The 26,238-nt window shown below is 45.5% G+C and overlaps 2 protein-coding genes and 1 pseudogene across 13 annotated transcripts in view; 1 reads left to right on the top strand and 2 right to left on the bottom strand.

Moving 5' to 3' along the window:
* ANKRD13A (ankyrin repeat domain 13A) overlaps nt 1–21,950 on the bottom strand; it is a 34,749-nt gene extending 12,799 nt beyond the window's left edge. Inside the window, exons 1-6 of the mRNA XM_043901591.1 lie at nt 21,552–21,950; nt 9,522–9,654; nt 7,384–7,508; nt 5,115–5,160; nt 3,822–3,965; nt 3,445–3,634 (exon numbers count right to left, since the gene is read on the bottom strand). Of these exons, the coding sequence (XP_043757526.1) occupies nt 3,445–3,634; nt 3,822–3,965; nt 5,115–5,160; nt 7,384–7,508; nt 9,522–9,654; nt 21,552–21,647 (734 nt within the window). The 5' untranslated portion in view covers nt 21,648–21,950. The remainder of the gene's footprint in view (nt 1–3,444; nt 3,635–3,821; nt 3,966–5,114; nt 5,161–7,383; nt 7,509–9,521; nt 9,655–21,551) is intronic.
* On the bottom strand, nt 8,215–9,515 carry LOC122693776 (annotated as a pseudogene).
* A 3,628-nt stretch (nt 21,951–25,578) lies between the features above and the next one.
* The window catches only part of GIT2 (GIT ArfGAP 2), a 42,153-nt gene continuing 41,493 nt past the window's right edge, over nt 25,579–26,238 (top strand). For all 12 annotated transcript variants that reach the window (XM_043901584.1, XM_043901577.1, XM_043901585.1 and 9 more), the window contains exon 1: nt 25,579–25,776. In XM_043901584.1, coding sequence (XP_043757519.1) covers nt 25,725–25,776 — 52 coding nt within the window. In that variant the 5' untranslated portion in view covers nt 25,579–25,724. The remainder of the gene's footprint in view (nt 25,777–26,238) is intronic.

Raw genomic sequence — 26,238 nt, 5'->3', positions numbered from 1 at the left:
TTCATGCAAAATATCGGGCTGGATGAAGCACAAGCTGGAATAAAGATTGCTGGGAGAAATACCAATAACCTCAGATATGCAGACGACACCACCCTTATGACAGAAAGTGAAGAGGAACTAATGAACCTCTTTATAAAAGTAAAAGAGGAGAGTGAAAAAGCTGGTTTAAAACTCAACATTCAAAAACTAAGATCATGGCATCTGGTCCGATCATCTCACAGCAAATAGATGGGGAAACAATGGAAACAGTGACAGAGTTTCTTTTCTTGGGCTCCAAAATCACTCCAGATGGTGACTGCAGCCATGAAATTAACAGACACTTGCTCCTTGGAAGAGAAGTTATGACAAACCTAGACAGCATATTAAAAAGTAGAGATGTTATTTTGCCAACAAAGGTCTGTCTAGTCAAAAGTATGGTTGTCCAGTAGTTATGTATGGATATGAGTTGAATCATAAAGAAAGCTGTGCTGCTGAAGAACTGATGCTTTTGAACTGTGGTGTTGGGAGAAGATTCTTGAGAGTCCCTTGGACTGCAAGGAGATCCAACCAGTCAGTCCTAAAGGAAATCAATCCTGAATATTCATTGGAAGGACTGATGCTGAAGCTTAAACTCCAATACTTTGGCCACCTGATATGAAAAACTGACTCAATGGAAAAGACCCTGATGCTGGGAAAGACTGAGGGCAGGAGGAGAAGGGCACGACAGAGGATGAGAAGGTTGGATGGCATCACCGACTCAATGAACATGAGTCTGAGCAAGCTCCGGTGAGTTGGTGATGGACAGGGAAGCCCGGCGTGCTGCAGTCCATGGGTTGCCAAGAGTCGGACACGACTGAGTGACTGGACTGAACTGAGTGCAGTGTGACCCACTCAAGGAAAGAGAGGGCTCCTAGGGGATGACCCTGCAGGCCAGTTGTCTCCAATTCACTTTCCAGAAACACATTTAGGGACCACACCTAACCGATCAATAAACCCAAGGCCCCTTTTCGTCAGCAATCAATGAAAATTCAGATCTTCCTTTGGGGGAACCGATCGATCCTCAGTTCCTGTCTCTCAGTAAGAACTCGATATCCTGGCATAAGAAATCACAGCTTTCTGGCACCTGGTCTTCTGAGGCACCAAAGGACGACCCAGTCTGCTCCACGGCATCCTTTGTGGATGCTGAGAAATCAGAACCACGCTTTCTCACTGGGAACCGTCAGGCTCCTCACTCACCCACCTCTGCACCATCCGCCACCCCAGCTGCTCCACTGCCTTACCCATGTCCACTCTCTGACAGCTTAGTTACTGAACTCAACGTCTACATCCTGTTTTAAAACCCAAGATTCTGGTTTTAACTTCTTGATAAACTGTATGTGCAAAGGTATCTGAAAATGACAGGAGGAAACCCAGCCTCTTCTTCGGCCATTTTTCCTCTGCCTGTCTCCACTGAGACCAGCACCCCGAAGGCCACTGAGCTGGTTCTGGGCTTGGAGGCTGCCTCACAGGTTGGGTTCTGTTTGAGGTGGGCAGGGCAGGAACCTTTCAGATGAGAGAAAAATCCAAACTGCAAACAGAGGGTCTATACCCACAGGCCAAACTTGAACGCGGGAAAAGTACATGTTTGCAAACATCAAGCTCCGAGTGACAGATGAGAAGAAAGGGAAGAAAGAGACTATCCGAATATATCAGACCCTCATCTGCTAAATTTAATCAGCTGAACGCTCGCTCACACCTCACTAGGGTAAGAAGTAGGCAAGCACACTTTTTCTATTTCTACCAGCAAACCTCACCCTCGTGAGGGGCTCAAGTCCTTGCTCGAAGCACGAGAAACTCACCTGAGCACATATTTCATTCCGAGCCCCACCAAAACAGCAGCTACTTTCCAGAAAACTCTCTTTCAGCAACCCTCCGTCAGCTGCAAAAGGAGGGTTAGCCTGAACTATCTGAAAACCCCGAGGCCACAGGAATACAAAATACAACTCAGTACAACCGGAAGGCATGGTCATTGCCCGTCTACCCACTGGGTAACAGCCAGTAACCATCACCTCTCTGTAAACGACACTTCGGACCAAACAATGACCCTGCAGCTCTGCCGCTGAACTAGAGGGAACAGTGGCTCCTCTCATGACATCTGAGATTTCAGCCCAGATTCACTCTTTTTCTCCTTTCAGCTAAGGAAACAGAAACCCGGAGAGGAAGCCGGGGGCTCAAAGCTGCAGAGGGAGCAGCTCTACCAGTCACGCCAGGTTCCTCCAGCCGTTGCTCTCCCGTCTTCCAGCTTTTGGAGCAGAGCCCTAAGCAGGCGGGCCCTCCCGCCCTGCAGAGGCAGGTGCTCAAGCCTGGAGATGTCTTCCCAAGACCCTTCCAGGTATGGTCAGTCCCTAAACCTCACTGTCCTGGGAAGACAGCGGCTGTCACCTGGTGAGACCGGTGCCCAGAGGCTGACGGAAGGGCACTGACCCTGCCTCAGGGGTGTCGCTCCCAAGGCAGCAGATACCTGACGTTTTCTCTTCTGCTACCAACAAGCACCCTAATTCCACAGCTTGGTCTAAATTAGGGGGAAGGGGCACTTAAGTCTTAACATGTGACTACACAGAAGACTCTTGGTTTTAGTAATAAATTTTCTACTGGAAAGAAAGATGAAAAGAAAAAGACAGAACAGTTCACATACTCATTAAGAGAGAAGACAGCCCGAGTCCAGGAGAACACTGTTTGTGTCGGCTCAGATGATGTGGCTTTGGTCGACAGGGAGCGGGATGTGACATCCTAGGCAAACACTCAGGGCTCGTGGAGACTCCCTGGGTTTAGTGTGATCTCTGGAACAAACTCTTAGCCTAACTAATAGCTGTGACAGCCTCTGTCTCCCTCACGAAGCCTCGGCGCTGCCCCTGGGGAAGACACCCAGAGTCGGTGTTCTCACCTGGCTTAACTGCCACACAGACCTCCCCAGAGGTTGCACCAGACAAAGTCTGGAATCAAACTGAAACCCTCCAGACTCTTGCTCAAAACCGTTAGGCCTCATGGGGAAGCAGAGGGCGGGCAAGGGGGAGAACCACATTGAACTGTATGCCAAGTGTGAATCTGATTAATAACCACATTCGATACTGGATCACATCTGCCTTGGAAACTCAAAGCTCCACGGTTTAGGACAAGGGAGTCTTGTGGACTGCCAAACACAAAAATCAAATTCAAGTAAAATCTGTTAGAAAAGGGCCCATAAAAGAATATGAAGATATTTCTCCAAGACTTCACCAAAGTGTGATAAAAATGCCACATGGTGGAGGATGTTAGCTGTGGTATCCATTTGGCTGGAGCAGAGATCAACTTTAAAGTCCACTAGGGTTTCTTACGCCATGGTAGAAAAAAAATTCTAATCCACCCATAGTTTCCAATTAATATATACATGCTATTAAGATGGCAGTAATGGGATTAGACATGAAAATGCAGAACTTAAATCCATACCTTTCAAAAGCAATGTTTTTAGTATCGAGGCTGGTGTTAATGACGGGGCTTGTGAGCCGCCTCTCAACCTCCCTGCTTTTAGGTTTCATCAGGTCCAGAGTGAGGCGTTCCATTTCCTGGGAAAGGTCAAAGTGTTCAGTGGTGACCACTTTGTCATCATGGTTGACTTCCATCAACTCTGCCCAATTGTCTGTTAATGGAAACAAGGGCATAACTAAGCACAGTGCAAGGAAGATGCAAAACCAAAGCTTCGTGTATTAAGCTGCATCATCTTTCACTCACACACACACACACACACACACGTGAACACATTTTGATGGTGAAAAATCACTCTAAACTTAGCAACAGCAGTGGCAACTACTAGGGAAACCCCTCACCTTCTCCTTTAAAGATGAAACTCCGCCTCCCTCTTATCCAGCTCATGTTCTCAAAGCCCAGCAGCGTGATATCCACACGCAGTTTGGCACCGCTTTTCCAAATGCGACAGACATCATTCGGGCATATTCGGGAAACCAAGGGCACTGGAGAAGAGATGTGTACTACTGAGAAAAGTCTGGGGGCCCGGCAGAACAGTCAGGCCCTGCAAGTCAGGACCCTGACTTTACTGAAAGGACAGGAGAGGCAGGATGCCGACGGCCATACAGAACTGGGCCTGGCTCCCATGCTTAAGATACAAGAAGTCATTCTTAAAGAATGAAAGCAGACTTTCAGTTCTAGAGCCGTTTATAAAACTGCAGATCTATGTCTTGCCCAGAGAAAATGCTAAATCAATTTCTCGAGTGTGTTCTCAGTCCCAAATGAACCCCTCTTATTGACCGCCATCAGGGCTAGTGTGTGTCCATCTGGCCGTCCTCATCCAAACACATGCTACTCTTGCCATCTGGCCTCAACCCACTATACTGTCATTCCGAAGATTCACGAGATCAGATGTCTAAAATATGCTGCTTTTTAACAAAAACCTGGGGTCAGGGTGATTATCTTCATTAAAAAGAACTCAGATTTATAGAAGACTCTGAAGTTCTCTTCTTTCATACACTTTTTACTTCGTTTAAATGTTTCATGGCAAATATGACTTCGTGCCTGAAAGTGAAGTCTGGAAGTGAAAATAGCTGAGGCTCTGGGAGTTGGAAGCTGTCATTAACTGATCTACAAGACACAGAAGTAGAACATCTAGGAAAATTACTGTCAGTCAATTTGCCTTACATAAGATTTTGGAGCAATGCATCCATTTTGTTAAAAAACGAGCTATTCCAATATTCATCTCATCTTCTTCCTTAGAAAAACAAGTTTAAAAGAATCACATTGACCTACATATGGAAATGAGTAATGGAATTATGATAAAACTACTTACTAAAGACTTTAGCCCCTTTAAAGTGACATTTTAGAAAATGAATAATATGGATAAATGTCAGCCACAGGTAACAAAAGAAGCAGACAGAATTGTCTATATATTCTATTGACGAATGCTTGGGAGAAAAAGTCCCATGCATGTGGGGTAAGATTGAAAGGAACACACCTACAACAGTAAGCACTTGTGTTAAGTAGGACTGTGGGCGACTGTTACTCTCATCTATGCATTTCCTAGACTTAAAAAATAAATATGTAACTTCCATAAAAGAAAAATAAGCCTATTTTCAAGCTAAATAAATTTCAAGCTCACAGCCACTCACCCCAGCTGGTGAATTCCCATTTCATCTGCACGTAAAAATCCGGAGCCTAAAGGACAAAGGTTTAAAAGAAATCACTCCTGCTATCAGAAACTAACACAACATTGTAAATCGACTATACTCCAATAAGAATTAATTAAAAAAATAAAACAAAATAAATTACCCTTGGTACCATTAGCTAAACACAAACACAGTAAGGGTTGATAGGGTTGTTCAAAAGGGAGAGGGAGAAAGAACAGAGAAAATAAGAATAAACATAAATTGCAAACCCATCAGACTAAATGCCTATTTTTATATTCAGGCTGTTATTTTATCTCACTATAAAATACGTCTAGACAGTTAATAAAGTTAACTGCAGGCGACAAGGTTGGAGGGAGATAAAAGTCAAATCTGATTTAAGGGTTCAGTTGGGTTCCTAGCAGTGAGGGTCACAGGCTGGTGTAAGCAAGAAGGAGCGTGGACCCCAGCTGTTCTACAGGGAGCTTGACTGCAAAAGGCTCGTGTGCTGAGACGGGGGGTGTTTATCAGACCACCCTGAAACCAGGAGGAGGGTGTGAGACATCACTGCCCCAGGAGGCTGAGTCTTCCCTCCAGACTTTTTCCTCTTAAACTTCTAGAATCTGGCTTTTTGAGGTTTCACACCACCACAGCAAGCCTGTTTAGAATCATTTTCTGACCCACCATGAATTCCTGAAGAAAGTTCTGGGAGAGCTACTTGAGAAACCCAAGAAGACAAAAGCTAGAAATTCCAGATTCCAAAGATGGGTGAAGTCACTCTAAGGGACAACGGAAAAGAAACATGGACATGCAGTGAGGAGATGCTGTTGAAAGACAGGCCGTTAGGCATGGTCCTTGGTTCCCTGGAGCACCAGGCCATCTGTGGGCTTCTATAACCTCCACACAGGGTGTAATTCAGGGCAGTTCACTGCTATGGATCAACACAGGTGGAAAAAAAGTCTTACATGGAATTTTAAAATGGGGGGTGACTAGGTAAAATAAGTCATTTTCTGCTTTGTCAAATGGACAGATGATGTTTTTAGTTCCTCCTACAGTGAGTTAGATAAGAAAACAAATCTATGTGATCTTTGTGCACTCAAACACGTATATATTTAAAAATCAATGGACACAACAACTTATATTTCACGGATGGTTTCTGTGCAGTATGTGGAAAATCAATGTCTTAGGCAGGATTTAGCTTAAGTGTTAATAGTTTTTTAAGAAGAATGCTCAAATTGTCTCACAGCAAAGTTATTCCTTTGCTCAACAGAGCTGTTAATTTTTCTCAAGAAGTGTGGGAAGCTGATTTATCTAGCAAGTATCTTTGGAAATACTTGGGGGAGCTCACTTCTGTGCTTAAACTGAGAATAAATGACGTAAAAACTGAACCGCTGGCTGCCTCAGGAATACTGCACGTGGCTGACCAATAAGACAGCTACTGCAAGTGACAAAGGCTACCTGAACAATGGTAACCATCATCCCAAACAATCCAAGAGGGACTTCCCTGATGGTCTAGTGACTAAGACTCTGCACTCTCAATGCAGGAGGCTGGGGGTTTGATCCCAGGTCAGGGAACTAGATCCCACATGCCACAACTAAGAGTTCCCATGCTGCAACTAAAAAACTTGCACGCTAGGTTGAAGAGCCCACATGCTGCAACTAAGACCCAATGAGGTCAAATAAATAAATATTAAAACAAACAAAACAATCTTGAGAGCCTAGAAGTAAAATCTTTTAAGAAACTTCTCCAAGTGTTACAGAGCCCGTACCCTTTTACTCACAAGACAGATAAAGTGCCCCAAAGCTAGTAACTCTAAGTTCAGGCAATGGATCAGAAGTCACAAAATACTACTGGCTAGAAGTGACAGAGGGGTCAAGGAGAGTTGCACACAGACTTCTGAGCCTCAACAGGCCCTGACAATCCCCAGACAGTAATGAAGTTCATTACAATTTCCCCAAGATGACCTGAACTCAGGATGCTATTGTTAAGAAAACAGGCAACTAGACAAATTAATTGCCTGATGTCCATTTGTCTTTAGTTCTAACTTTTAAATAGCATTTAAAAGAGTCAGTCTAGTGACCTGGAAACATACTTTGTGAAAGACATCATATTTAACAGATCCAAAAGCAAGGAATCACACTATTTGGTATTCAATACATTGTTTTCACAATCCTTAAAACCGTCTGGGAAGGCGCACAAGGATGTCACACTCTGCCTGCGGCTGCTGTGTCAGCATTTAACTCCACTGATGGCGCTGTCAGTTTTTATGGCTACCTCGAGAATTTTCTGGAGCAACTCCGGAACTCCCTCAAGGGCCATGGACGTGTTGTGGAAGTCCCGATGCTGAAGGACTGTGTACACCATCTCGGGGTCGCCGGTGCTCACAGCCTCGTGCAAAACTGGAAGGCAAAAAGACGTAATCTGATCACCCTGTATTCTCAGACTTACTCACAAATTCCAAAGCCAGCTTGAAAAGTATCTCTCTGCATTGAAGGCCAGCGATTTCTTTAAAGTGGGACAGAGGCTCCAGCCCCACCCAATCTTCATGATCACCACTACTTACTTCAACCCCTACCTGACTGAGTAGAGAACAGAGGACTCTCAGCCTCTTGAGCAAACCTGCCATTATTCTCTTTCCCCTGTTTCTTACTACTGACTCTGAAATCCTGACGGTGTCTTCAGAGCTGGCTTTCACTGTGTGATCACACAGCTGTGGAGATGGGCAGGCAGGCTGTGTGCATTCTTGCTCAGTCAACCCCACATTACTGGGACCAGTAGTAGGAGAGCTTGCAGAACAAGTGTTGTTATTGTTCTGTTGCTACGTTCTATCTGACTCTTCACAATCCCATGGACTGCAGCACTCCAGGTTCTTCTGTCCTTCAGTGTCTCTGGGAGTTTGCTCAAATTCATGTCCATAGAGTCAGTGATGCTATCAACTATCTCATCTTCTGCCACCCTCTTCTCCTTCTGCCCTCAATCTTTCCCAGCATCAGTTTTTCCCAAATGAGTTGGGTTTTCGATCAGGTGGCCAAAGTATTGGAGCTTCGGCATCAGTCCTTCCAATGAATATTCAGGGTTGATTTCCTTTAGGATTGACTGGTTAGATCTCCTCAAAGTCCAAAGGAGTCTCAAGAGTCTCAAAACAAGTGAAGTCCCAGGATTTCACTGGAGAAGGATACTACTTTCAGCTATAATTTTTTTTAGCTGGGGGGTGGGGTGAGATATGACCTTTATTTAGCTTATCCACCACATATTTTCTTTTGGTACAGAAAAAATGTTGTACCAAACCAAATGTTTGTTACTATAATTTCTACATCACAATTAAAATCCAAACAGTTTTTCAAAAACAGTCAACTCAATCAAAACTCACTACTTCAGTGTTATAGTTTCTATAACACTTAAACATAGTTAAGACTCGAATGCAGAAATTTGGCTTGTTGGAAAGCTAATTAAGCTTCCAACTTGCTCAAACAGAATTACAAAAAAGGCAAAATTGTGTTATTCCCAGAGATACAGTCCACTGGAATCACCAACACTGGATAGCTGTAGGGGTGTTCAGAGTCCTGAGATAATGAGGAATCCAGGCTTCTGTTGGCCTCTCTTCCCAGAGATTTGTGGATGTGTGGACTGACATCACCACCAGCAACTGCAGCCTTGATGAGAGAGTCCAATTCTTCATCTCCACAAATAGCGAGTTGCAAGTGACGAGACGTAACACACCTTACCTTCCAGTCTTTTGACACATGTCCTGCCAATTCAAGCACCTCTGCGGTGAGGCACTCCAGGACGGCTGTGCTACACACAGCGGCAGTCACGTCCACACGTCCGTGGCCGACGGTCCTAGATTTCAGGTATGGATGAATGTGGTCCCCCGGGAACTGCAAACTGACTCTCTGCGAATGAGAAAGCACCTTTGTGTTGGCCTTTCCAGAGTCCTTCCCCGCCTTACCGTCAGCCATTCCGAGTGGCGCTGAGGCGCAAACAAGTAAGGCAGAGAAAGGGCTAGCCAGGCGCTCAGCGAGAGCCCGCGCCTACTCCTTCGTCACGTGGCGATTCAAACTGCCTATCATTTCCTCCTGATTGTCCATCATGATGGATTTGCTGGAGAAATGGCCACGTTCCTCAGGGGAAACCGGGTGTTCGCACTCGTGTCTGGCGCGCTGAGAGCTGCTTTCTGGATGAGGAGGCACCCTCCACCCTGGGCGCTTGGCCCAGGACACAATCGGGGCCATTGTGCTGCAGACAAGCCAGTGGCCTCCGAGGCGCTCAGCTCCTTCCCGGCCCCGAGTCCCCAGACAGACAGAGCTCAAGAGAAAGATGACTCTGAGGACAATAAGGACTGAGGCTGTCCTTTATTCAGAGAGAGAAAACAAAATGGAAGGCTTTACGTTATTTCACTAGTAATAACTTGCCTGTCCAACCCTCGCGATTTTCCTTTGTCACATCTGCTTTATGTCGAAGCAGGACTCTCGCAGATTCCAAATGTCCCAAAGAAACAGCAAGATGCAACAAGGTACGACCTCGAGGATCCAGGGCCTCCACGTTCTGTAAAGTAAACACTGGCATTTATATAACTGGATATATTACACAAAAACATGGAAAGGAGTTTCAGAGCTTAATAGTAAGTATAGAAATTAAAAATAGTATTTGCACACTCAAGACAGCAGTACATGGGAAAAACAAATGCTTACACATGGGCACAAACTGAAATGTGATTCTGGGGGCTATAAATAAAGGTGACAGTTACTGAGTTCCTTTTGCTATAAAGTTAAGAGCCTCATAAATAAACACTGGCTACAGGCCTCTGATCATCAAACACAACCCGAAGCACAACAGCACTCAAATTAAGTCTAAATAAGGCTAAGGGCTTGCATGGAAACACAGCCACCCCGTGGTGTGGAACGTGGGGGATTTCTCCAGCACATCTCAGCACTCAAGTCCAGAACAGGAAGTGCAAGGACTTTAATCAAAACTGAAAGTACAGAAGATAATTTGGGTCAATAAAAGTATGTTCTCTAGCTGGATTCCCACCAAAACACCACTCTCGTTATTGTGTGTTCAGCTCCAAGTGCCCCGAAATGGCAGCATCCGTGGGTCCTACATACAATGAGCATGACGTGCCAGGCACGCGTGTGGACACAGATAAACATCCATGTGGCTTCTACTCTTCATTCCTATTCTGGTCCTCCCTCCGGCGCCTGCACTGGGGTCCAGGGCTCAGTCTGAACGGGTCAGTGTTGCCTCCCAGAGACAGCTCTGAACGGTCTTCCAAGGATACAAGAAACTTCCGTGGGGCTTTTGGAAAATAAAATCCTTTAATGGGACTCCCCCGGTGGTCCAGTGGTTGGGAATCTGCTTGCCAATGCACGGGACATGGGTTCAATCCCTACTCCAGAAGATCCCACGTGCTGCAGAGCAACTAAGCCTGTGAGCCACAACTACTGAACCCATGGACCACGACTCTGAGCCCTTGCTCCCCAACAGGAGAAGCCACAGAAATAAGAAGCCTGCGCGTCTCAATGAAGAGTAGCCCCTACTACTAGAAAAAAGAGCCTGTGTGCAGCAGTGAAGACCCCCCACAGCCCCAAATCATGAGACTGCTTGCTTAGAAAATGTGCTTTATGTTGATGTGCGATGCCAGTTGTGGCGCAGCCTCCAGAGAGATCCAGGACAAGCCACTTTTGGCCACAGGAGAGGAAGGTAAGCAGGACTGTGGGCAAATAGCCAATATCCAACAGCTACCTGACCTCCCTGTTTTGCTAATTGTATCACGGCCACTGTGAAGTGAAGACAGACTGGTACTGAGGAAAAATAGACGTGGCTGCAGACATTCCACTAAGTGAGCATGTGTCCCCCTGGACCAACTCCAGGCCTCAGGGTTCTCTCAGGTGCTGAAATGCCATCACGTCTCCTAGAACGGGGCCCACACCACCTCCTGGGGTTCCCTGACTGTTCCAACGGGATGGCCTGTTTATCTCACTAGAGAAGTCCAAAGGGCAGGATCTGAATCTTATACTTCGCTTCTGCCACCCTAGTCTCTAATTTGTACTAAATCATTGTTCTTTTTTTTTTTTTTTGGTAAAGTAATGTGGCTTAAAACTATTAACTTACCTGAAGTTTAGCAAGAAGGAAAGACTTAGCAAATTCATTCTTATCTTTCATGCCTGTTATAGATGATGCTTTCTTACTCAACAAGTTTTATGTACTACATGAAAGGTCCTAGGGTTAGTATGCTGCCGGACACAGGAGATACTTAACAATATTTACCAGGCAAAAGGGGAAACTACTTACTTTAATTCACACCCTAGAACAAAGCCAACATCTGGGACTAACACTCAAATTTCTGGGCCACTAGATATGATGTATACACTCAAAGTCAAATATATTAAGTTGTTAACTTTTTTCTATTTTTGACCACAGGGTGGGGGTGGGGGGGAACTGTATGTCTGAGTCCCATAACTGCACACTTTGCATAGATAATTATAACTGTGCAGGGCCTCCTATGCCCCTCCTTTTCATCTGAAAGGAGAGAAAGGAGGAAGAATGATATAATGACAGTGTGATTTAAAACAATGGGTGACTGGTGGGGGGAGAAAAGGATAGAAAATCAACAGAGAAATATCAACAAAACCAAAAGTTGGCTCTTGGAAAATATCAACAAAATTGACAAACTTTCAGCTAGATGGACCAAAAGAAAAAAAGAAAGGAGATTCAAGTTACCAAAATCAGGAATGATAAAGAGGATATTACTATCAACTCTACAGAAATAAGAAGTATTATAAATGAATACTATGAACAACTGTATTCCAACAAACAAGAACTTAGACGAAAGGCACATATTCCTAGGCAGCCACAAAACTAGCAAAACTCACTTAGGAAAAAAACAGAAAATGTGAAAAAATTTATAACAAGTAAAAAGATTGACTCAGTAATTTTAAAATTTCCCAGGGGAAAAAACCTCAGGCCCAGAATGGCTTCCCTGGTGAATTCTACCAAACGTTCAACAAATTAATTCCAATTCTTCACAAACCCAAAAACAGAAGGAAGAAAACCTCCCAACTCATTTTATAAGTCCAGTATTATGCTGATGACCAACAAATCACACAAGAAAGACAACCACAGACCAATATCTCTTATGACTGCTGCTGCTGCTAAGTCACTTCAGTCGTGTCTGACTCTGTGCGACCCCATAGATGGCAGCCCACCAGGCTCCCTGGTCCCTGGGATTCTCCAGGCAAGAACACTGGAGTGGGTTGCCATTTCCTTCTCCAATGCGTGAAAGTGAGGTCGCTCAGTCATGTCCGACTCTTCGCAACCCGACGAACTGCAGCCTACCAGGCTCCTCCATCCACGGGATTTTCCAAGCAAGAGTACTGGAGTGGGGTGCCATTGCCTTCTCTGATCTCTTATGACAATAGATACAAAAATCCTCAACAATATCTTAGCAAAATAAATTCAATAATATATGAAAAGGGTTATTGTACACCATGACCAAGTAAGTTTATCCCACCAATGCAAGGGTGGCTTAACATCCAATAATCAATTAATGTAACACATCATATTGATAGGAAAAAATTAAAAACATGACCATCTCAATAAATTCATGCTGCGGTCTGAATGTGAAGTGTCCACCCAAAATTCATATGTTGACATCCTAACCTCCAAAGATGATGGTATTAGGAAGTGGGGCCTTTGGGAAGTACTTAGATCATGAGAGTGGAGCCCTCATGAATGGAATGAGTGTCTTTAGAAAACAGGCTCCAGAGAGCTTGTGAATCCTCTGCCACCAAGTTAGGACACTGTGAGAAGACACTTGCTACGAAGCAGGAGGAAAGCCCTCACCAGACACCACACAAACCCGCTGGCACCATGATCTTGAACTACCAGGCGCCAAAACTATGTAAATTTCCATTGTTCATAAACTGTCCAGTTTATGATATTTTGTTACTGCAGCCCAAATGGACTAAGATGAGGCAGAAAAAGCATTTCACAAAATCCTACACCCCTTCATCATTAAAAAAAAACCAAAACATTTAACAAACTAGGAATGAAGGGAACTTCCTCAAACATCATCCATCTATGAAAAACCCACAGCTAACATCATACTTAACGGTGAAAGAATGGATGCTTTCCCCCAAGATAAGAAATAAGACAGGAATGTTCTCTTCATCATATCTATTAAACACTGTACTAGAGGTTCTAACCAAGGCTATAAGGCAAGAAAAAGAAATAAAAGGCATCTGGACTGAAAAGGAAAATGTAAAACTATTTCTACTCATAGACAACATGATCTCACATATAGGAAATCCTAGGAAATCCACTTAAAAAATATTAGAACTAATGAGTTCAGCAAGTTGTAGGCTACAACAGCAATGTAGAAAAATCAATTGTATATTTATACACTTGTAACAACTCAAAAATTAAAAAATTCCATTTACAGTGACATTGGAAAGAATAAAACATTTATAAATAAGTAACAAAAGAAGTATAAACCTTATACTCTGAAAACTTTAATGCATTGTTGAAAGAAATAAAGATCTAAATAAATGGAAAAACATCCCATGTTCATGGTTCAGAAGACTTAATATTTTAACATGTCAAAACTCCCTAAACTGAGCTACAGAGTCAATGCACTCTCCATAAAAATTCCAGCTTATTTCTTACAGAAATGAACCAGGTGATACTAAAATTCTTGAGGAAATTCAAGGGACCCAGAATAGCCAAATCATCTTGAAAAGAAGAGTAAAATTTGAGAAATCATACTCCCCAATTTCACAACTTACTACACAAAGCTACAGCAATCAAGATTGTGATACTGGCAAAAGGGTAGACATATAAATCAGTGGAATACAATTCAGAGTCCAGAAATAAACTTATACGTTTATGGCCAATTGATTTTCAACAAGGGTGCCAAAATAATTCAATGGGGAAAGAATAATCTTTTCCACAGATGGGGCTTGCACAACTAGATATCAACATGCAAAAAAAGAATGAAGTATTGTATATACTAAATGCAAAAATTAGCTCAAAGTTGATCATAAACCTGAATGTAAGAAATAAAACAACAAAACTCTTAGAGGAAAACATACAATTATATTTGTGTGACCTTGTGTTAAGCAAAATTTTCCCAGATACAACATCAAAAGCATGAGGCAAAAGAAAATATACGTAAATTACACTCCATCTAAACTGATAACTGTTGTACTTCAAATGGTATAAAGTAAAAAGACAACCCAAAGACAGGGAGAAAATATTTGTAAGTCATATACTTATTAAGGGGCTAGTATTTAGAATATGGGAGCTTCCCAGGTGGCCCTAGTGGTAAAGAACTTGTCTGCCAGTGCAGGAGACACAAGAGACACGGGTTTCATCCCTGGGTCGGGAAGATCCCCTGGAGAAGGGCATGGCAACCTACTCCAGAATTCTTGCCTGGAGAATCCCACGGACAGAGGAGCCTGGCAGGCTACAGTCCACGGGGTCCAAAGAGTCGGACACAACTGAGGCAACTAACATGTGCACATCTAGAATATATGAAGAACCCTAACAACCCAACAGCACATGGAAGATGCTCAAATAACTAATCATTGTGCTGTGCTGCACTTACTTGCTCAGTCATGTCAGACTCTTTGTGACCCCATGATCTGTAAGCCGCTCTGTCTTACCTGGACCAGGTAAGAATACTGGAGTAGGTTGCCATGCCCTCCAACAAGGGATCTTTCCAACCCAGGAATCAAACCCAGGTCTTCCGCATTGCAGGCGATTCTTTACCATCTGAGCCACCAGGGAAGTCCAAGAATACTGGAGTGGGTAACCTATCCCTCCTCTAGAGGATTTTCGTGACCCAGGAATGGAACTAGGGTCTCCTGCATTGTAGGCAGATTCTTTACCAGCTGAGCTACCAGGGAAGCTTAGGGAAATGCAAATCAAAACCACAATGAGATAATACTTCACATCCATTAGGATGGCTACAATCAAAAGGACAATAACAAGTGTTGACAAGGATGCAGAAAAACTAGAAACCATTAAACATTGTTGATGGGAATGTAAAATGGTGCAGCCAGACTGAAAAAACATTTGGCAGTTCCTCAAAAAGTTAAACACAGAATTACTATTAATATAAGACCCAGCAAGTCCTCTTGTAGGTGTTTACCCAGGAAAAATAAAAACATACAGTCACACAAAAACCTGTACACAGATAAGCAGAGCAGCATTATTCATAATAGCCCAAATGTCCATCAACTGGCAAAAGAATAAACAAAATATAGTGTGTACACACACACACACACACCAGAATACTATTCAGCCATTAAAAGGAATGAAGTATTAACATCTCCCACGACATGGATGAACACTGAAAACATCATGTTAGGTTAAAGAAGCCACACACAAAAGCCATGTATTGTATGATTCCATTTATAAGAAATGTCCAGAAGCAGCAAATCTACAGAGGTATCAAGCTGCTTAATGTTGCCTGGGGCTGAAGGGTTGGGAGGAAATAGGGGATGACAATAATGGGTGTGGGGTTTCTTTTGGGGGTGACGAAAATGTTCTGGAATGTGCCTGTGTGACAGCTGCACAGGTCAGGGAATAGACTGAAAACAGCGAGCGATACACGTTAACGGGCGAGTTGCGTAAGGGAACTGAATCTCAATAAAGATGTTTAAAAATCAACCTATGTATGTGTTTTATGTAACACATAAACCTAATCGACGATCTATATGCTCTTTGATGAGTTGCTTAACTCCTCTTGAGCTTCAAAATGCTCACTTGTAAAATGGGAACAATAAGAACAAACAAAAAACAAAAGCCACCTATCTTACAAAAGTCTTACAAGGGTACACATCACAGCAAGCTCTTAGAAGAGTCAGCTCTTATGATTATACACCTACACTACATTGCTTCACATAAGCTGTCACTTTCTCCCTAAAAGGGATTTGTTCAAATTTCCTTACAGCTAATAGGAGAGCTGAGGGTCCTAAACTAATGACATGAGTTGAGTTAGCAAGAGATCAGAATTTCACTGGAATTCACTGTCACAGCTGACCATTTAAGTTTTTCCTTTAAGTTTCTCCAGTGATGAGCTGCACCAAATTAAAACTGCCTACCCTCTTAACGATCATAGTGCCCCCCCAAAGAAGAAAAGGCATGAGATTTCTCCATGTCTCCTTATGTGCTAATTTTTAAGCCCACCAATTTTTCTCATCCAAGCCCTCTTTGGTAGCCTGCTGCTCTCAAGCTGAGTGTGGGCTGCAGGGTCAGACGGCAGGATCCACTTCCAGGTCCCTCATTAGCCTTGGGGGACCCACTCTGAGTGGCGCACAGTCAGAACTTCACAAACTATCACAGGTACCTCCTGGGGGGAAGGCCTCGGGCAAAAGGCTGCTAACTGGCCCTCCCTTGGCTTGAGAGAGTCAACCACCCTCATTCCTGTGCGTTCTCAGACGGCCCTGGTCCTCCGTGGCCAGCCGGGGCCTAAACTGGTTCTCCCACGCTAAGTCCGGGGGAGGGGGAGGTATAGATACGTGCCTGGTTTCAAAGATGCGACTGAGCCCGTGGGCTGAGGAGGAGCACCCGAGAGCAGGCTCCAGGCTCTTTCCCTTGGCTCCAAGGCTCTGGCTCAGGGCGGGCCTCCAGCCAACCGGCACTGGCTTGAATGAGTGCCCAGTGGCCTCACCCAGCCTTGCCCTGGGCTGCGATGAGAACCCCAGGGTGGTTCCCGGTCAGGCTCCCAGCACTGCCGCTGCCTAGGACGTCCCCTCTCTTTTGCCCAGATGTTGTGCTGTCACTGCTGGCTCCCTAACCGAGGGCTGGCCCTGGAGTCAGGCCTCCTCGGCCACCCTCTACCCCATTTGATTCCCCAGGGCCTTCCCTCCCCTGCTGAGGTGCACAGACTGTCCTTTGCATCTGCCCCCTTAAATTTTCATTCATTCTCCCAGCATCGGCAGGAAGGCTGAAAGATGTTTAACAGACCTCTCAGGCTAAGTGGCAAATGACATAACCAGAACACAAATCATTTCAACTGCACCGACCAACTTCAAGGCCCCACTGAATAGTAAAGACAATAGAGCTGATGGGTTAAGAGGCACTTAATAAAGTGCCTCGGCTGAGTAAACGTTGAAAGCTTGAAACAATCTCATCTCTGGCAAAGTTACACAAGCGGTGAACTTCAGCTAAATGAACAAGACACGGTGGGACTGGGGCTGACTCACACACATTCAGAAACACGTGCTTATTCTTCTTCATCTGGATAAACTTGATTCTTTCTGTGCTGCTGTTCCTGGAACAAAATAAAAATTCTTACAGCTACCAGTGTGCCCGTTTCATGTCTCACTCGTGGGACGGAAAGAATGAAGAACGGACTGCAGAAAAGTACTGGCAAACAAAGGCTTAAGTGAAACAGCCGGCTTTATTGCTGGGGTGATGGGAATTTTTTGTTTTTAATTATGTAGCCAATACGGGTTCCTTGTAGAAAAACTGGAACATACATAAAAGGAGCTACATTCCCAGGATGATGATGATATTAACAGCAGCAGCTATGGTAAATGTACTGCTTCCAGGTACCCTGGGCCCGCACCTTCTGATCTGTTCCCTTCCTCTTTCTCCAGAATCCTGAAATGGAGGCACTTTTACCAAAAGAAGGAAAGCGGGAGGGTTAAGAATACAGGATTCTTATTCTGTGAGAGTGACTTCCTCAGGGTTGACATCTTGGTTTGATGACTTGGTAAGCAGGTGACTGAACCTCTCCACCTCTGTTTCCTCATCTGTAAAATGGGAATCACACAAGCGTCCCCAGGGGAATGAAGTGAGAATTAAATCTAAAACTGCACATAAAACATTTTAAGGGACTTCCCTGGCAGCCCAGTGGTTAAGACTCCATGCTTCCAACGCAGGGTGTCTAGGTAGGTTTGATCCCTGGTAGGGAAACTAAGATTCCACATGCAGTGCAGTGTGGCCAAAAAAAAATATATATATATATATATATTTATACATATGTATGTATGTATGTTTATGTATGTTTTACCTACAGTATACCACAGGGAACTCTGCTCAACGTTAAGTGGCAGCTGGGATGGGAGACGAGTCTGGGGCAGAATGGATGCATGTATATGCATGGCTGAGTCCTTTTACTGTCCATCTGAAACTATCACAACATTGTTAATCAGCTATACTCCAATATAAAAGAAAAAGTTAAAACAAACCAAAAACAACAAAAACATTTCAGCACAGTGCCTGGCAAAATAGTAAGCTTTTAGTGTTAAAGCTCCGCATTTTGACAGCTCATGAACTGATTTGGTAAGGGTAAATTAAGCACCCAAGCTCACAACTTAACCAGCATTAGTACTGGCCATTAACCTAACTGCCTCCAAGGCAGAGGAGTAGATAGCTATTTCATAATTAACAGAGGATCTCAATAAATATGCAAGCAACAAAATATTCCCTGCCTTGTGTTTTAATGGTATCAATGATCAACTTTTTGATCCTGAAGCAGTTGCGTAATTCACAGGATCCACATAAAAATCAACATGCAAGGCCCCTTCTTCAAAAGAAAATAGTAAGACTTTCCAGATGGTAACAGAGCATTGAACCAAGCATGAACCACTTCTGAGGACAGGGCCCTATGCAACTGTCGAGCCTGCACACCGTGAAGCCAGCCCCATCTCCACCCCTTCAATGGCCAAAGTTTCAGGAATGCAATTGGATTGCATGGTCATGACAGTCCAACTTCCACAGTCAAGATGTTTTTTCTGAATACACTTCAACTATCTCTCCCCTAGAGAAAACAGAATCTTGTGGCATGATCTACAGTGATAACAGATAACAAAGTCAAAATCAAATAATTAGCAACGTTGTGTATTCTTTCTTGACCTCCTTGACACTCAAAGGCACTAAGGATCAATGCATCCCAGGACTACTTCGCTGCAAAATTAGAATGTGCTAATCATCAGTGTTCTTAATGTTTTTCAAGGTAAGCGGCACAGGGAACTTTCAATGAACACTTCTATCACAAGTTGCAGGAAAAAGAAATAATTCAACCATGCCACATTTTAGATTACAAACCAAGACTTTGTTCTTATCGACTGAGTTTTTCTATAAAGAAAGACGGTGCTTCATTTTAACTCTCTTCCTCACCTCCCATGAACAGAAAGCCTGATGTTTTCTGAAGCTGGTATTGAACGTGTGTGTGGTTCAATGACGATGCTGAACCACTCTATCAGATAGGATTTTAGTTTTGTGACTTTCCTTGTACTTTATCTCAATATTTCACAAGAAGCTGTGAGGCTCCGATACTGAGGAAGTACAGAGGCAAAACACAGCAGGCCTAAAAACAAAGATTGTCTGGTCATTTTTAAAGTGTCTAAGGTGAGACTTAAAGCCGAGAACAAAACGATGGCAGATTCCCTCTGAGCTATGTCTAGTAAGAGAAAGGGAACTGAGTCATCAGGTATACTGTGATGCCTAACTGTTGAATCATTTACTCTGGGGGCATGATCTAATTAGGCACAAGGACTCTTACGACAAAAGTTTATTTTGCGTGGACAGAGATCTTAAAAGAAAAAAGGGCAACTTTTGACTTCCAGTGGGAGCTCAGCAGACTTAAAGAAAGATGGCAGAGTACAAGAACACACTTAGGGCTTCCCTGGTGGCTCAGTGGTAAAGGATCCGCTTGCCAGCACAGGAGACATGTATTAGATCCCTGATCAGGGAATATCCCCACATGCCGCAAAGCAACTAAGCCTAGGATCCACAACAACTTAGCCTTGCTCTACAGCCCAGGAGCCGCAAATACTCAGCCCCTCTGAGCCGCAACTGCTGAAGCCCACTCGCCTACAGCCAGTGCTCTGCAACAAGAGAAGCCACTGCAATGAGTAGGCCCTGCTCACCACAACTAGAAAAAAGCCCAGGCAGCAGTGAAGATCCAACACAGCCAAAAAGAAAGAACACACTTAGCAGTAACTGTTCATCAAGTATGGGGGGTGTGGGGGGGAATGCTGACCTTGCTCAATTTTTGCAAATCAGAAGAAAACCAATGCCCTTGTTCCTCTAGAATTTCTTGACAATTAGAGCATCAAATTTGAGCCATTCAAAAACCAGAACTTTAACACACTAGATAAAATGAACTCAACCAGAACAATTACACGAGGTAATTACAAGTCTCTATCCTAACTGCTTGGTGCTTCCCTGGTGGCTCAGACTTAAAGAATCTGCTTACAATGCAGGAGATCCAGGTTTGATCCCTGGGTCGGGAAGATCCCCTGGAGAAAGGAATGGCCACCCGCTCCAGTGTTCTTGCCTGGAGAATTCCAAGGACAGAGGAGTCTGGTGGGCTACAGTCCAAGAGGTCGAAAAGAACTGGACACAACTGAGCGACTAAAACACACACATACACATCCTAACTGCTAAGTTTGTCGGTTTGTAACTTGAGGGTACCAATACCTCCCAGAATCACTGTGCTGCTTTGAAGACAGAGTTTCTCAAGCAAGATGTTACTGACATTTTGGGAAAAATAAATCATAACTGGGGAGGGGGATGTCTTACACATGTGTGTCTTATAGGATGCTGAGCAGCCTCTGTGGCCTCTACCCATTAGATTCCAGTAACACCCACTCCCCGCGCCGTGTAACAAACAAAAATGTCTCTATTAATTACCAGATGTGTGGGATGGAGGAAATCACTTCCAACTGAGAACCATTGCTTATAAAGCTGGGAATAAATAAAAAAGCAATCAAAGCACTTTAGAACAGGAAGTGATTTTAAGGATGCTGTGCACCAGCGATTCTCAAACTTTGCTGTATATCAGCCTCCCTGGGGAGTTTTTCTTGGGCATCACCCCAGACCTATTGGTAACAGTCAAGTACAGAATTTGCCCACATGGGTATCAATACCCTCATTCCACAAAGAAGAGGACGTGGGTCAGAGAGGGGAAAATGCCTTGCCCAAGGTCACAGGGCGAGTTAGAACCTGGACTCCAAACCCAACCAAGCCCTTCCTGACAAAAAGAATGGGTGGGGTGAGAGGTGTGTGTTGTTCACACATTTTGGAGAGAGGCAGGCGTATCTGGTTAAGACGGTGCACGCTGGAGCCAGCTGGCCAGAGTTACAATCTCGATTTGGTGTTGATTAGGTAAGCGACCTTGTGTAAGGGACATAATCTCTGAGAGCCTCAGTTTCCTCCTCTGTAAAATGAAAGGATAGTACCTACCTCCTAGGGCTGCTGGAAAGGTTAAGAGGGAGGATGTATGTAAAACCTTCGACACACGGCCTGGCACACATTAAATACTCAGTACACATCCTGCTGTTATTATTATTGTCCCTCGATTGCTGAGTGGAAGGGGACGGCGGTGCCCCGAGGGTAGAGGGCTGGAGATGGGCTCAGGGAGGCGATACGATCCCCGACTCCCCGGCTCCTCTCGCCGGGGGAAGACCCCCGCCTCACCCCCTCACCTGGTCCCGCAGCTCCTTCTCCAGCTGCCGGTAGTCGTTGTTCCAGACCAGGAGGTGCAAGGGGAAGTCTCCGCTAGCGTCGTGGGGCGAGGACATGGCGAGGGTGGCCGCAGCCCGGCCCTCACCGCCCGCCTGACAAGCCTCAGCCCCCGGTGGGGGTCTCCGGCGCCCGCCCGCCGGGCGGCCGGCGAGCGAAGAGAACCAGGCGAGCGAGCGAGCGAGAGGGCGCGGTACGCGGCCGGCCGGCCTAGCGGCCGGGTGCAGGGCACGCGCGGGAGGTCGGGGGTCGCGGGCCGGGTCGGGGACGGGGCTCGGCCGCGCCCACCCTGCGCCCCGTGGCGCTCCCGCCCGCGCTGACAGCTCGCGAACCGACTTCTGCGGGCCGAACTGCCCCAAACAGGGAAGTGCGGAGAGCGGACCACCGCGCGCCACGGCGAGGGGGGAGGCGAGGCTAGCCACCCGGCCCGGGCTCTGCCCAACCCCACCCACCTCCGACCCCACACCGAGAATCACAGCATCATACCGAAAACAGAAATAAAACTCTCTTGCTTAGCCTAGGATCTCGACCTGAAAAACTCGATCTAGCCTTTATCATCCTTTTTTCCCCTGCCCCAGGTCCCTCATATGGTTCGGTCCACAACTGGGCCTCTTCCATCGGCTCTGCGGTCAGGGGGGGTGACAACAGGCTCCTGGACCAAACTATTCTAGTTCCTGACTCTCTTGCAGCCTTTTTGGACCTGAGCAGATGCTGCCACGATTGGTCAGGAGCCATTTTGGAAGTGGGCAACACCAACCAATTTTCAAGTAGGCATGATAAACTCTTGGAGAAGTGGCGTTAAGTACTTGCCTCATGAGAGGGTGGTTCTAGCTCAGAGTTTCTCAACTTCAGCACATTTGAACCAGATAAATTTGATTTATTTGTCTTTGCTGTTCTGGTAACTCTTTTATTTTTTACTTTGGATTTATTTTTATTTTTTATACAGTTTTAAAAAGTTGCTTTCCATTTACAGTTTTTTACCAAATATTGGTTATATTCCTGGTATTGTACAATACATCCTTGAGTCTATGTTACACCCAGTAGTTTGTGCCTCCCACTCCCCCACACTTATATTACCCCTCTCTCCACTGGTAAGGACTAGTTTGTTCTCTGTATCTGTGAAACTGCTTCATTTTTGTTATGTTTACAACTTTGTTGTAATTTTTAGATTCCACATGTAAGTGATATCATACTGTATTTGTCTTCCTCTGTCTTATTTCATTTAGTATAATGCCCTCAAAGTCCATCCTTGTTGCTGCAAATGGCGCTTTCATTCTTTTTTTTTATGACTGAGTACCATTGTAGAATGCTACATACTGAGGGAACGTACTGCAACATAAAAAAGACCGTATATGACAAACCCACAGCTAACATCATACTGAAGGGTGAAAAGCTGAAAGCATTTCCTCTAAAATCAGGAGCAAGGATGCCCACTCACATCACTTTTATTCAACATAGTTTTGGAGATCCTAGGCACAACAATCAGAAGAAACAGAAATAAAAGGAATCCAAATTGGAAAGGAAGATAGGATCCACATAATACTTTATGTGGGGATGTTGGGCAGAAGGGAGAAGGCAATGGCAACCCACTCCAGTACTCCTGCCTGGAAAATCCCATGGACGGAGGAGCCCAGTAGGCTGCAGTTCATGGTGTCTCGAAGAGTTGGACACAACTGAGTGACTTCACTTTCACTTTTCACTTTCATGCATTGGAGAAGGAAATGGCAACCCACTCCAGTGTTCTTACCTGGAGAATCCCAGGGGCGGCTGAGCCTAGTGGGCTGCCGTCTATGGGGTCACACAGAGTCGGACCCGACTGACGCGACTTAGCAGCAGCAGTAGCAGTTGGGCAGAATCCCCGCCATTTCTACCCGCTAGATATCAGTAACACTCCGGCCAAAATGTCTCCAAATGTCCCCTGGAGGAGAAAAATTCATACACACACCCCCGCCCACTTTGAGAAACACTCTTCTGCCACAACTCAAAACTGGGTTATGATTCAAAGTTACCTAAGTTGCTGGTTTATTCTACATACGAGTGTCCTTTATTTTTGAATTTGGGGTTATGGCCGAAAGGACTAATAGATAATACTTACACTTGACCACAGTCAGCCAAACTTAAGTTCATCCTTTGGGTTTCAACCTAAGACACTATAGCTCCTTGATTCAATGAAGAACCAAGCCAACTCATGGCTGCTCGCCAGCCTGAGCTTTCTGCACAGCTGTCCACAACCAGACCGCATAACCAGGCAAAGTTATTTGATGCATCCTGAAAGCATACCCTCTGCCTTCTCTGCTTGTGGACATCAGCTTTTCAGACGCCTGCAACAACAGCTGTTCAAGAATCCTGGCCTAATCCTTTCTCCACACATGTTGAGGCCAGAGGATTTGTGAGTCTGTGAACCAAAACAGGATGCAGGAGCATCAGGATGGAACCCAGAGGCTCTAATTGTGGAATGTGTGGGATTTATGTGGTTATGCCCACACCATACATTTATAAAAATGGAGAGATGAACCAAAGACCAGTGCTCCTGAGACCCCTTCCAGGACTTCTTATCCATTCAGAAGTCTCAGGCAATTTACTCCTCTGCCTCGTCATCTTTCCGTATTTATTGAACATTTCTCTTAATTTATTAGTGAAAAAACTCCACAATGGCTGCTCACCAGAGTACCTGGAAGTCAAGACAGTTTCTGGCCCACAATAGCCATGGAATATTTGCCGAATGGCGATCATAGTTGTGCTTACCCATATGTAATACATACAATGTTCATTAGCATTAGGACATCTCTGCTCGCTTTCAGACTAATTAAACTCATCTCATTGTGTTTATGTAGTCCTCTAAATTAGGTTATCTATTCTCACCCTCAAAGATCAAAAACAAAAACAAAAAAGTTGTGATTAGGAAATAATAGCAGTATCTAATTCAATAATAGGAGCAACTTTTACTGAGGGCTTACTATGGGGCAGGCACACTATATGCTTCTGTAAGTTATTCCATTTGTGCTTAGTAAATATTTTGCTTTTGCATGTCATGTAAGAGTTTTGCTGAATATTCTTCGTTCTCTCCCTCCTCTTTTTTTCCTCTTTACACCCCTTTAAAAATGTAAAAATCATTTTCAGGTAACAAGCTATACAAACGTGAATCACTGGCTTGAGGTAGACAGACTATCTCCACTTTCCAGATAAGATTTAAAACTGCAGCATAGGGAAACATCTAATATATTCCTCCTTATTTTATTGTAGATCTAGCACAGTTGAACGGAACTCCATAAATATAGAAAATTTCGTCTTCTTGGCTCACTGCTCCTTCTCCAGTGCCCAGAACAGTGTGTGGAACATAGTGCATGGTCAATAAATGTGTGCTTAGCCGCTCAGTCCTATCTGACTCTGCGACTCCATGGACCCGCCAGCCTCCTCTGTCCATGGGGATTCTCCAGGCAACAATACTGGAGTGGGTTGCCATGCCCTCCTCTAGGGGATCTTCCCAACCCCAGGGATCAAACCCAGGTCTTCAGCATTGCTGGCGGATTCTTCACCGTCTGACCCACCAAGAAAGCCCAAGAATATTGGAGTGGGTAGCCTATCCCTTCTCCAGGGGATCTTCCCGACCTAGGAATTGAAACAGGGTCTCCTGCATTGCAGGCGAATTCTTTACCAGCTGAGCTACCAAGAAAGCCCTGGTCAATAAATATTTGTTGAATAAAGGAATGAATAAATAAGTGAACTTGGCCAAAGTTATGCTAAAAGACTTGACGAATGATTGCCTCAGGAAGGCTGTGGCCGCATACCTCTGGTCACTACATTTTGCTGCTTCCCCTGGTATTAATCAGCACTGGGAGGAAGTGAATCTCTTCCAGAGAGGGAGACCCCCAAATCAAGAAGGTTTAGAAACAGGAGAGGAGACACCTGCCCTCACTCAAAATGGCGACAAGGAAGCGTGCCCTTTCCGGTCACATGACCTGCCCCGTTGCCGAAGGGCACCTCCCCGCGCGTGCGTGCTGCGCCGCGGCTGTGAGGCGCTGAGGGGAGAGGCGGCCGCCGCCAGCGCCGCTGCGGGGACCCGTTAGAGCGGAAGCGCAGCCGCCGCCTTCACTGTCCCGGGGCCCTAGGTTCCCGGCAGGTGGGAGGCGGTAGCCATGTCGAAGCGGGTCCGGAGCAGCGAGGTGTGCGCTGACTGCAGCGGGCCGGGTGAGTCGCACCGGCCGGGCCCGCTCCCCTCAGCTCTTCTGGCAAGGACCCCTACCCCGGGGCCGCCCCCTCGGGCCGGGCGGGTCCGGGCGGGTCCGGGCGGGTCCGGGCGGTGGAGCTCTGCACCCGGTGCCCCGGGTCGCGACGAGGAGGAGCCTGGGCGGCCGTGGGGCGGGACCCGTCCCGGGCCTGTCAGAGCCGGGCGGGCAGGGGGCCGCCGCCCTCCCGTCACTCCCGTCCCTCTCTTCTTTCTCGTCCCTTCTGTCCCAGGCCGGGCGGGGAGGCGGCGGGGTCGGGGCTGCTTTCCCAACAGGAAGGGGCTTGGGCAATCCACGAGGAGGCCAATTAGAGAAATCAACTGCGAGCGTTCTCCCAGCTGCGGCCCCCAGAGGCTGCAGGTGTCACCCCCCCCTCCCCACAGCCCCCCAGACCCTCGCCCCGGGGTGGGGGGAGGTCCTGTCC

Source organism: Cervus elaphus, chromosome 5 (genome assembly GCF_910594005.1).
Source record: "Cervus elaphus chromosome 5, mCerEla1.1, whole genome shotgun sequence".
NCBI lineage: Eukaryota > Metazoa > Chordata > Mammalia > Artiodactyla > Cervidae > Cervus > Cervus elaphus.
The sequence above is the reverse complement of the archived record's forward strand: the minus strand, read 5'-3'. Positions and strand labels throughout refer to the sequence as shown.